The following is a 12320-nucleotide window of genomic DNA, read 5'->3' on the forward strand; positions in this document are numbered from 1 at the left end:
ACAATCTCGTTCCGGGAAATCTTTTTACCATTCAATGTATAATATAGTACTGCGAAGGTGAACCGCCAGACTTGGATGCCACGCACGCCAGTGGTTATGGTCTAGGATCAATAGTGGAACAAATATCACAAATAGATAATATAAAAAATAAAAAAAGTAACCAAAAAAAGACAAAAATTAAAAACCCTACGGTTCGAAGAAGCTCCAGGCTTGAATTGCACATTTTTTAATTTTTAAAATTGAATAATAAAGTCGTAACAATATGAACTACACTACACACTTAAATTTGAGAGGCCGAGAAATGAAACGTAAGTAACCAAAACAAAATACATGTAAAGAAAATGGACACACACAAATATTAATTTGATTTTATTAATATTTAGAAGATTTTTTTAGTTTACATGTGTAATGATGATTTATTTAATGGATTTGAATTATATATATATATATAAAATTTCTTAGATTAACCTATACACTTTAAATAAAATTAGTCTTTTGATTCAATAAATTAAATAATTTTTTTAAAAAAAAGTAGAATAAAAAACGAAAAAGAGAAAGAGAGAGTGTGTGCTCGTCATAACTCATACGTTTGCTTTTTGAGTATCCAAAAACTAACAGAAAGATTATACCTTGTCTCTCTCGCCTTCTCTCAATTTCACACATCGCACTACACAAAACACAAAAACAAAACCCTATTTCCTATTTCACACACCCAACGCACACTCTCGCTCTTTCTCCCCATTCCCTTTCGCTCTCCAACTCCGAACCAAACACTAACCAACACTCCTATTTCTTCTTCTTCTCTCCCTTTTCGCATTCGGCTGTAAGGCCTTGGCGGTTATTGTTCAAACGTCGACGTTTCGGTTCTCATCATTATCAATCACTGCCTCACCTCTAGGGTTAGTTCGTTCCCCTTTTTTCCGTGTTCGTGTTTTTGCTCTCGCAATCAAGCGTCGACGTTTGTCCTCTGTAACCCTAGTTCCGGAGGAGCTTTTTTTCTCTCACACCCTTCAATTAATCACGTGCGGTTTATTTTCTCTCGGGTTTTGTGGTTTTCCATTACCTGTTCTCTCCGTGTTCTACACTGAGTGCATCGTTGCCCTTTTTAGGGCTTTATTTTGTTTTTTTTTTTTTTTCAATTTTGGTTCCATGGATGGGTTTGCAATGCGTTGAGTTCTGCCATTGCTGCCATATTTATGCTCTGATTCTTCCAATTGGTGGTTTCTGGAATTGTGTTGGAGAGATGGAAAATCTGTGAGGGGGTTTATAGTGGAAATTGGTGTTTTGGTTTAACGATGGAGGCGTAGCTTAGAGAAGGTCGTCCTTCGCAACATTGTCTTATGTTTCAAGACACAGGTTTCTTGGTAGGAGAAAATAGGGTTTGTGTTGGAGCAGTTGTTGAGTATGCTATGGTCTTTGTAGATTAAATAGCAGGTTGTTTGGTTGGGGAGGTTGGATATTTTTATAACTGTTGGAGGAAAGTGAATTGTGGAGTAATTGAATTTTGCCGTCGAAGTAACTGTTATTCGATTCTGATCGGAGCAGTTTTGTGGGTTTAAATTGATTAGGTTATGTTTTAGAAGAGTCAGGAGTGGAGCAAATAAGAGAAGGGAGATTTGTACACGATACTAACAAGTAACAAGTGTGATAGTACTACTACTTGGGGGTGGAGTTGGTGAAGAGGTGCATGCGATTTTTCTTGGTGTTTCTGATGATGTTCAGTGTTAGTTATGGAAAGAAGTGAACCTGCATTAGTTCCAGAATGGTTGAGAAGTGCTGGAAGTGTTGCCGGGGCTGGAAGTTCAGCCCAACAGTTTGCCTCCTCGTCTGCTCATACTGGTAATTTCGATGTTCTTTTTTTTTTTTTTTGTATTCTTTATGTTTTAATGCTTTTGTTTGATTTAATTTAGAATGCCATGTTCTCATTTAAGATGCACACGCACAACAAGGTTTTGAAAAACGGTTTGCAATCCGTAACGTCATTGTTTTTGTACTCTCCTCGACCGCAATTTTGGCTGAATTTCTGTGCAATTTATGCAATTTAAAACCTTGGCTATTAAGTGTCTTATCCGTTCAAAAGGGGGGGAAATAATAACTGTCTTGACATTGTTGTGTAGATTCTCTTTCCGTAAGGAATAAATCTTCTAAGAATGGTAGCGATTTTGATAGCGCTCGCTCTGTGTTTCTTGAACGGACATCCTCATCAAATTCGCGAAGGAGTTCTATGAATGGTTCTGCCAAGCATGCCTACAGTAGTTTCAACAGAAATCATCGTGACAAGGACCGTGACAGAGAGAAAGATAGATCCAGTTTTGGAGATCACTGGGACTGTGATGGTTCTGACCCATTGGCTAACATCTTTCCTGGAAGGATGGAGAGGGATACATTACGGCGTTCTCATTCAATGGTTTCCAGGAAACAGAATGAGGTTATACCTCGTAGAGTTGTAGTTGATACTAAATCTGGTGGCAGCCATCAGAACAATAGCAATGGCATACTTTCTGGGAGTAATGTTAGTAATAGCATTCAGAAAGCTGTATTTGACAAGGATTTTCCATCACTTAGTACTGAAGAGAAGCAGGGAATAGCTGATGTGGTTAGGGTTTCATCTCCTGCTTTGGGTGCCGCTGCCAGTCAGAGTCTACCTGTTGGTAGTTCAGCTTTGATTGGAGGGGAGGGATGGACATCTGCACTAGCAGAGGTACCTGCTATAATTGGGAGTAGCAGTACTGGATCTCTATCAGTTCAACAAACTGTTAATACAACTTCTGGGTCTGTAGCATCAAGTACAACAGCCGGCCTTAATATGGCTGAGGCATTGGCACAGACTCCATCCCGAGCTCGCTCTGCTCCCCAGGTAGTGGAGCTAGTTGCCTGTGTCACTAGCTTCTTTATTCTTATTCTTCAATTAATAATGATTTTATTTATATCCATGATCAATTAATAAAGCCTAATCAATTGTAGGTGCTGGTCAAAACCCAAAGGCTTGAGGAACTGGCTATCAAGCAGTCAAGACAGTTGATTCCAGTAACACCCTCAATGCCTAAAGCTTCGGTAAGAGAATTACCTTGTGAAATATGGTTTATAGTTTGTGTTTTGCAAACTTTATTCTGTTTTAGATTGCATTGCTAAATTTTATTTCTTACAGTTAATCTATATCCATATGTAGCTCATCTTTTAATTGATATTTTGTATATTAAATTTTATGTTTGTGTGGTAATTTTAATTAGTATAAATGTATAACCAGCCTGTACTGTAAGTTAATCTTTATCCATATGCAAGTTTGACTTGTACTTCGGCCATCTATTTTATTTTGTTTGCATTGGAGTGCTATTTAGTGGTATGTGGTAAACATCATAGTTGAGGTTAACAATTTAAAAAGTGTTTTGAATGGCCTGGAATGCTTTTGGATGATTAAGAAGTGTTCTGAACTTAGTTGAGCTCTGGATTAAGTAAATATTGATGAAATGGGTAGATGAGATAAGTAGGTAACCTTTATATTTTCTTTTGTTCATTGAGTCATGAAGCATATTATTAATATCTTCAAGTGGTTTCTTATTAGTCGTATTTTTATGCTCCTGTCACACTCGACAGATATGAATATGATAAATATTTCATTTTACAAATACTACATGATGGGACCTAAATCTGAAAATGTCATCAACTGTCTATCTTCTAAACATGTTACTTTGATCTAGTGTGCAAGTCTGGGTGTACTGGTTCGCCAATTTGCATCTAAGTATTTCCCTGTTCGTGTGGTCTCGACTCTGGACTACCTATCTCTCCAGCATCTCTTATGTGGCGTATTCGTGTGCTGGGTGTCATGATTTGATATTCAATTTCTTAGGAAAATCCCTTTTAATTTTTTATGGTGGGCACAATATCAGTGTAATCATTTTTACAAATGAATTGTTGCTTAGCAAAGAAATGCCGGAGACATACTTATGCATAACTATAACCATCTTTTATGGTCAATTTATGTCATGATAAGCTGACAACAGATGTTTGCCTGCTTTAGTTAACTTACAAGTATTACAATGCCCCTTTTAAATATAATCCAGCATTTGTTCACTTTTACTACCTTTCATTTCCTGCAATCTTAAATTGTTTTTCCATGCTTACTCTGGTTTTTATGGACGTATCTATTATACATTAATTTTTTATTTCTTTAGAGGATACTTAAAATTGATTGTGTTGACTGTCAGGTTTGTTCTTAATGTTTCATTACTATCAAGAGTGATTTTGGTTGTATAATGCTCCATTTGTTTCCATGTATATATTGAAATCTGTGGTGGAATAAGGATTATGTATAGGATGCATTTTTTGTTTTCAATCTGTCAATGATATCAAAATTGGATTCTAGGCATACTTCCAAAACTTCAGAAGTTTATACTTTCTAGCATCATGTGTATATTACTTTCTTGTGTTCAATAAAAGATAAAAGATTGAGTTATTTTCTTTTCTGTTAAAGTCTTTGATGATTTATTGTAATTTTCTTTTCTGTTAAAGTCTTTGATGATTTATTGTAATTTTCTTTTCAGGTTCATAATTCTGAGAAATCAAAGCCCAAAACAGCTATCAGAAATGCTGATATGAATGTAGTTACCAAAAGTGTGCCCCAGCAACCGCCTGCATTGCACATTGCAAACCAATCTGTTCGTAGTGTAAATTCCAAAGTTGATGCTCCAAAGACATCTGGAAAGTTTACTGATCTTAAATCAGTAGTGTGGGAAAATGGCACTTCCCCTACCTCTAAGGATGTATCAAATCCAACAAATTATTCTAACAGCAAACCAGGAAATCAACATGCTGTTGCTTTAGGAGCTGCCTCTGCACCATTGAGGAACCCGAATAACCTAAAATCCCCCACGGAGCGGAAGCCAACTTCTATGGATTTGAAATTAGGTTCCAATTTGGAGAAGAAACATTCCATCTCTCAAGTGCAGAGCCGGAATGATTTCTTCAATCTCATTAAGAAGAAAACATTGATGAACTCCTCTGCAGTTCTTCCAGACTCTGGCCCAATGGTTTCATCTCCTGCCATGGAGAAATCTGGTGAAGTAAATAGGGGAGTAATAGTTAGCCCTTCCGCAAGTCCTCAGTCTCATGGAAATGGTACTGAACTGACTAGCAATGGCACCCATGCTCATGAAGAGGTTCACAGACTTTCTGATAATGAAGAGAAAGAATCAAATCCCAGTGTTACAATATATCCAGATGAGGAAGAAGCTGCTTTCCTTCGGTCTCTTGGCTGGGAGGAGAACTCAGATGAGGATGAAGGCCTTACAGAGGAGGAAATCAATGCTTTCTATCAGGAGGTGATAATCTCTTATCTTGATCTTGTCTTGTAGTGATTATGATAATTACAATTTAAACTTGCATAGTTTTTTCATGCATCGATGTGATGTATTGTGTGAATGTTGACCCTAGTGTAGTTAAAATGCCTTGCGTTTTTAATGAAATGGGTTCAAATTTCATGTTGTGGACTTGTGGTTCATTTGTCCAAATTGCATGTTTGACTAGCTCTAAACAGTGATTATTCTTGCCGTAGCAAATTACATTTTAATGCAACTTGCTGTGACCATATGGGGTTTGTCTACTTACTTTTCGTTGGCTTTTGTTTTCCAGTGCAAGAAATTGGACCCAACTACATTCAAGCTATGCCAGGGTAAGCAGCCAAAGCTGTCCAAGTTGTTTGAATCTTATGCATCTAACTTGTGCGAATCTTCTGCTGAGTTGAGCTCTTCTGATCCCAGATCTGAAGCTTGATGTACTGTTTCTTTAATCATAGTTAGATCCAAGTTTCAATTTTTGATGGCAGATGACTAGTTCCATTCCTTTTGTTCTGAAGGCCAATGATTTGAGAGTGAAAGAAGAGGGGTGGGTTTTGATTGGAACCCTGCATTTTGCAAATATTGCAATAAGTTACAGGTGCCTCGATCCTGCCTGGTTTACAGGGAATTTTTTTTTCCTTTTTGTTTTTCTGGTTAAGGTTATAGGGTTGGTAGGGTAGGGGCTATTTTGCTGCAGTGGAAAGGTGCTGGGCCATTGCATCTTTTGGGGTATTATGATCCGTTTCTTTTCTTTCATGAGGGTTTGATTCTACATGATAAAGTTTATGCTGTTTTTGGTCAATTTTACAAAAAAGAGGGAAGTTAAAAATTTATTTTTAATTTTAGAGCATGTTGATATGATTATTTTTAGATGTATTTTTTGGGGGATTACCTGGTTCACATTCTGGTTGCTGTTCACGCAGCACTGTTAAAAATCACATCAATCAATCAATGATATCGAGATGAAAATAGAACTTCACTCTTTTAATTGTTTTCTATCCAATATTTCTTATGCTTTTAAATCTGATATGAGCTGTTGCCTCTAATTTAGAAGAAACGGCGCAATTAACAGCCAAATCTCTAAACGGTTTGAATAAGTAAATAATGAAAACTAATAGTATAGGTTTACATCAACGTTCGTTTCTTCCATAAATTTAATTAAGGAACTGGTTAAAATAAGTATTTTTTTTTGTTTTATGTAATATTAAAGCATGTTACTTTATAAAGGATTTCTTAATATTGAGAATAATTTTTATAAGTTAAAATGTTTCGAATAAGTTTTTTCTAAATGTATAAATAGTTGTCTATGAAAACGAGATTATGTGGTAATTTACATTGTTAATTTAATGAAAGGAATCGACTTGATTCATTTGTTTAATTACTTTTTTTGGGTGCAACCTTATATATAGATGGATGGGTTTGAACTTGAGACTTGAAATTCTTACATTCAGTTTTAAGCCTTTCATTAATTTGATATTCATTATTTGGAAAAAAATATTGACATGATTATACTTTGAACATGAGGCCATTTTTTTACACAAATATATCTTTTAATATTTTTATATACCTAACTATTCCCTCACCCCTCCCAAATTATGAGTGTTGCTAGGTGCACCTAGCATTATTGTTGGTGCACCCAACATTCTTAAAAAATGGTAAAATTGTCCTTGCTTAATTTTTCTCCTACGGATCAACTTGATCATTATTTATAATAAATCAATATTTTTAAATATATTATAATTAATAAAATAAAAAATATATTTAATTATATTATAAATAAATATCAAGTTGATTCGTAAGTCTCTTACGGATCAACTTACGGATCAAGTTGATCCGGAAGTCTCTTACGGATCAACTTGATCCGTAAGAGAAAAAATAATTATAATATACTTTAAAATACAACATATTTATTTATAATATAATTAAATATATTTTTTATTTTATTAATTATAATATATTTAAAAATATTGATTTATTATAAATAATTAATTTTTTAATATATTTTTTTAGAATAAATTTGTTTAGAAGATGATATTAAAATACTTACTCAGTCCCATTATAATTATTGTTTAAGGTTATTCTATACATATTAATAAAAATCAATAAATACATAAAAGATAATATTATAAAGAATTAATCATATCATTATTAATATTATAAAGAATATAAAAAAAATAATTAGTATTATATAAAAAATTAAAATACTAACTACTTTATAATACATTTTTTTACATGATCATTAGTATAAGTGAGAAAATTGTAATTATAAGAGAATTTAAAAATATTAGTACGTTATATAAGATCTTAGATAGCGAATGATGTCCATTTTTTTGGTTAATTATTTTTTTACACCCTTTTCAACTTCTTTATTTCAATTATATTTAAAGTTATATTTTAAATTATTTTTTATTAGTTGGTAAACTAAGTTAACTAGACCATTTTAATAACACGCGTGTATATAGACACAAATGGAATACACAATCAATGAAAATAAATAAAACTAACATTAGTAATGAAAATAAATAAAACCAACAATACTCATGAAATGAGTTCATGTACAATATTTGTATATACAAGGAATATCAATGTAAAATATGTACATAAACTACGCCTGATCAGTGCGCCGCCTGCGTCTACACCTAACGTATATTAGATGGTCCTGTGTCACACTCCTGGTTCTTCGATCACCTCATGCGTCGATGAGCCAAGCGTGACCACCCCTAGACTCAAATGACGCTTCAACCTCTCAGCAATGTCATCACAAACTTCCTGTTACATACAAAACAAACTAATTACACAAATTATTATGCAAATATTGAGGTAAATGACGTAAATTATTAGTATTACTTACCACTGCATGTCTGGGCTCCTCCGCAGATGTCGACGATGCTCCTGACTCCGGCACGCGAGGGATATCCGTCTGCGGGGCCTGAGGGACGACTCGGGGCTGCGGGGCGTGACCATGAGGCAGAGGATCTAATGCGTGGCCTGGTGTCATGAAAGGATGGGAGATGCGAAAGAACCAGTCGATGTAGTCACTGGAACACGCCCCTGGCACAACGCACACCTCACCTGCAGGTACGATATGATCCTCATAGTGCATCCACCTATCGTGTATATCATCATACGAGACCCATGAATCGACAGGAGGAGCAGGAATGGTCTGTGTGTAACCAAACTGCCACACGACCCTCTCCGGTCGGTAATAAACAGCAACAGGCCCCCAGCGCAAGAGACCAGAATAGCATGATCTGACGTGGAAGTCCTGGACCTCCCGATGCTCCCCCATACGGGATCCAACAGACATACGGAATCCGGAGTCGGTCCAGGCGCTCCCTGTATGACGGCGTGCGAATGATCTTCACGGTCTTCTTTGTCGCAATCCACCTGCACGCACGCGGAGAAGCCTCGTCGTAGTCCTGATCAGCGGTGGACTCCACAACCGAGGGAAAGTGCTCGTAAATCCAGCACCACAGATGTAACATTCAAATTATAAACATTAATAATGAAAGTGTAACAAAATTTAAAGTTGAACATTGTTTAGCCTGAATGAATGAAAAACATATTTGTTACCTACAACAGTGTGATGTAACCGCCAAGCTGTCGACTGTGGCTCATGGATGCATCGTTCAGCTGGTCGTACATATGAACCAAAGCAGCCACTCCCCAAGCGTACCTCTCTGTCATACTGAGGTCACGAAGGGCCTCCAAGTAGACAACATGGACATTGGTTGCACTCTTGTTAGCAAACAGAGTGCAACCCAGTAAGTGAAGAAGATATGCACGAGCCGCAGCTGTCCAATGACCTGCCTGGCATCGGCGCTGATATATATCACGTACCCATTGCAGGCGTACGTACGGTCCACGACACTGGACTGTCTCAACCCTAGCAGACTCTGGAGACACCATCAACAAGTCCACCAGCATCTGAACCGCATCATCCACGTGCAAGGGCTCAAATGCGTGAAAGTCGCCTATAACGGGAAGATGAAGAAGAGAGGAGACATCGTCCAATGTGATGGTGAGCTCTCCCACTGGGAGATGGAAACTAGATGTCTCCTGGTGCCACCGCTCCACAAACGCGGACAAAAGTCCCTGATCGCCGGTGTCTACCGAACACGCGATCAGAGGACTTAGTCTTGTACCAGCAATAAGTCCCTCAATGGCAGGGACAGGCCTGCCTAAACTGTGGACCTTCCTCCCATGAGAGGATAACTTCAATTCAGGATGCTCTTGAATTGAAGTATAAAAGGAACGCAAAATTCGTTAAAATTATCATTTAAAGGAAAACTAATAGTATAATTTACAAGTAACTAAAAATAAATAGTATAAATACCTCTCCCGTCCATACGCTGCAAGCAACGTGATCCGCATACGCTGTCAACACGGATGGGTCGCTCGGACCACCCGGAAATCCCTGAGGCTGATCCTCAGCCGCCTCTACGCCTGCGTCCACAAGAATGTCCGCAGGAATGTCCTCCACAGCAGCTGGTGCCTCCACCGGGTCATCCTGAACATCTGACGCAGGGATGACTGGCTCATCGACGTGATCCACAGTCACAATGACTCACTGCCTCCGTGCGGATGCAGTAGGTCGTCGACGCTGCGGAGCATCATCAGAATCATCACGATCTCCTCTGCCCACACCTCTGCCAGTGACCTGACCTAAGGCACGACCTAATCCTCTAGTCCTAACCATGATCTGCAAATGAGTACCGCAAAATCCATCACTCATTTCATTCTCTCAAATTTTATGCGTGAGTCTCACAAAGCCACCAAAGCCAGATGACAAATGAAAATGATTAAAATCATTGAAAGCATTGAAATCATTGACTAAATCAATAAGCACACACACACTTGTGTGTTCGAAATCATTGAATGAAGATGGAATATCCAACGTCATCACCTATTACATGTGGCTGTCAAGTTTTCGAATGCAGAGTTCAATCACAATTGAATTTATCTTATTATTTTCAATAGTTAGTATCTGTGATAGACCTGCTATTTTGTATCTGATGTTGCTTCACATTGAATTTATCTTATTATTTTCAGTAGTTAGTAAGAAATTGGAAACATGTGTCTATGATAATTGTGAAAACATCCAAATTTGATATCAATCTCTATCACAATCGTAGTTACATTGTTAACCATAAACAACGGGAGATAGAACTAGTGCTAAGAAATTTGAGCAAAGTGAAAGAGTATTTATGCTTTGTTCTAAGCTGAGATTTTGATGTGATTAAAGAAAGCACATCAAGCATGAGGTGCCCTTTCTTGGCCTCTGGCAATAGAGAGAAGTGCTAAAGAAATGAGGAAGAGGAAGGACAAGCCAATGTGACTCATGGTTGTCTCTTTGGTTTTGCGTAAATGACTTGGAAGCAGAAAAGGAGGTAGCTTTTGGAGGTTATATTAGACCTATACTCAAATTCTAAAACAGTATCAGAGTCTATCCTAGATTCACTCTTAGGCCAACCATACTTATCTACACTCTAGATGTATTTTCTTAGACATAAAAAGGTGTTATTGGATCACCCATATTTGTATCCACTCTAGATGTTTATTTCTAGGCATCAGGGGGTGTTGCTATTGGCTGCTCACCTTTGTCCATGCTCCAAAGGTAGACTCCTTATAAAGGTTGGGGCAATCATCACCTTAAAAGCTGGTTTTGTGGAATTGAGTTCGGCCATAAGTCCAAATTCTAAGATAGTATCAAAGTCTATGCTAGATTCGTTATTGGGCTACTTGTATTTGTCTATGATCTATGCTATAGATGTTTATTCTCAAGTGTGAAGGTTCTGTTATTGGTCCACCTCCCATTTGTCTATGCTCTATGCTATATAGGACCAATGTAGTCTTTATATGGCTTGGGTAGTCCTCACTTGTCAAGCCAGTTTTGTGGAGTTAAGTTAGGTCTTTAAACTTAAATTCTAAGAACATATAAGTTTATTCCATATATAATCTATTATAGAACAAAAATTCATCAAATGAAGCAGTTGGTGACTCAGTAGCTATAACGTATTGTAAAGCATCAAACTGTATAAAGGAAAAAATTGAACGCGTGGCGGTTGGCATCTCGTGCATGTAGAAGGCAGTCCGACAGAGGTAATACAATAGTCTTGTGTAAGCATGTGTGGGCAGTTGGTGTAGCTAGTGCTCTGTCTTCAGACATTCGGTATTTAGTGGAATAAGTAAAGAGAAGATGTGGATTGGTATGGGATGTAACAGATTCTTACATTTTTTAGTAGGTATCCAGCATATTAGTATCAAATCATCTTTGATCATCTTCATAGTGGAGCTTTTATTCGTCTTTATTCTCAAATGACCAGACCATCTAAGGCGAAATTCTATCATCTTTCATCAATAAGTGGTACTCTGACTTTTTGTCTTAACACATTCATTCCTAAGCTTTTATATTTTGTTATATTTCCACTAATTTCACCACAACATTTTGATATTTATAAAGCTTTTATATTAAGTCTCTTGTTTTTCTTTTTCTGCCATAACTTAAGCCTATACATAATTCTTTACCCTATGTGTGGTTCCTAAAGATTAGTATAATCATCACATACTAGGTATCTTTTAGAATTTTTTAAATGAAGAAGAGGATACTATTTCGATAATCAATATATAATCATAATTCATGATAATCAATCTAATCAATATAATCATAATTCATGCTAATCAATATATACTATTTCAATAATTCCCTGAAAAAGGATACATCTATATATAATCATAACTCATGCTAATCAATCTAATTCATCCTGAAAAGAGGATACAATTTGTAAAATGATGTTGTGGCTATTTACGGATCAGGTGATCCGTAAGCATTTTCCTCTTACGGATCAAGTCCATCCAGAAACGGCAATGATGGCAATGGTTACTTTGTTCGCCGCCTGATACTATACTCAGGGGTGGACGCTGGTTCCTGGTTCGAGTCTCCTCTCGAAGGCCAAAGTTCTATCCTACAGCTTTGCCTGAGCCTGA

At 36.9% G+C, this 12320-nt stretch overlaps 2 protein-coding genes across 2 annotated transcripts; one reads left to right on the forward strand and one right to left on the reverse strand.

Moving 5' to 3' along the window:
• The first annotated feature begins 584 nt into the window (after positions 1 to 584).
• Positions 585 to 6173, forward strand: LOC100799079 (mediator of RNA polymerase II transcription subunit 1). The gene is made up of 5 exons (XM_003544112.5): positions 585 to 1839; positions 2118 to 2857; positions 2965 to 3054; positions 4542 to 5318; positions 5629 to 6173. The coding sequence occupies exons 1-5, from the start codon at positions 1731 to 1733 to the stop codon at positions 5767 to 5769; spliced, it is 1857 nt and encodes a 618-aa protein (XP_003544160.1). The 5' UTR covers positions 585 to 1730; the 3' UTR covers positions 5770 to 6173.
• Positions 6174 to 8906: 2733 nt separating this feature from the next.
• On the reverse strand, positions 8907 to 10068 carry LOC121173456 (protein MAIN-LIKE 1-like). The gene is made up of 3 exons (XM_041009054.1): positions 9981 to 10068; positions 9670 to 9866; positions 8907 to 9548 (listed from the first exon to the last, which is right to left on the reverse strand). Exons 1-3 carry the CDS (start codon positions 10066 to 10068, stop codon positions 8907 to 8909), a joined length of 927 nt encoding a protein of 308 aa, XP_040864988.1.
• Positions 10069 to 12320: the final 2252 nt, after the last annotated feature.

Source organism: Glycine max, chromosome 14 (genome assembly GCF_000004515.6).
Source record: "Glycine max cultivar Williams 82 chromosome 14, Glycine_max_v4.0, whole genome shotgun sequence".
Taxonomy (NCBI): Eukaryota; Viridiplantae; Streptophyta; class Magnoliopsida; order Fabales; family Fabaceae; genus Glycine; species Glycine max.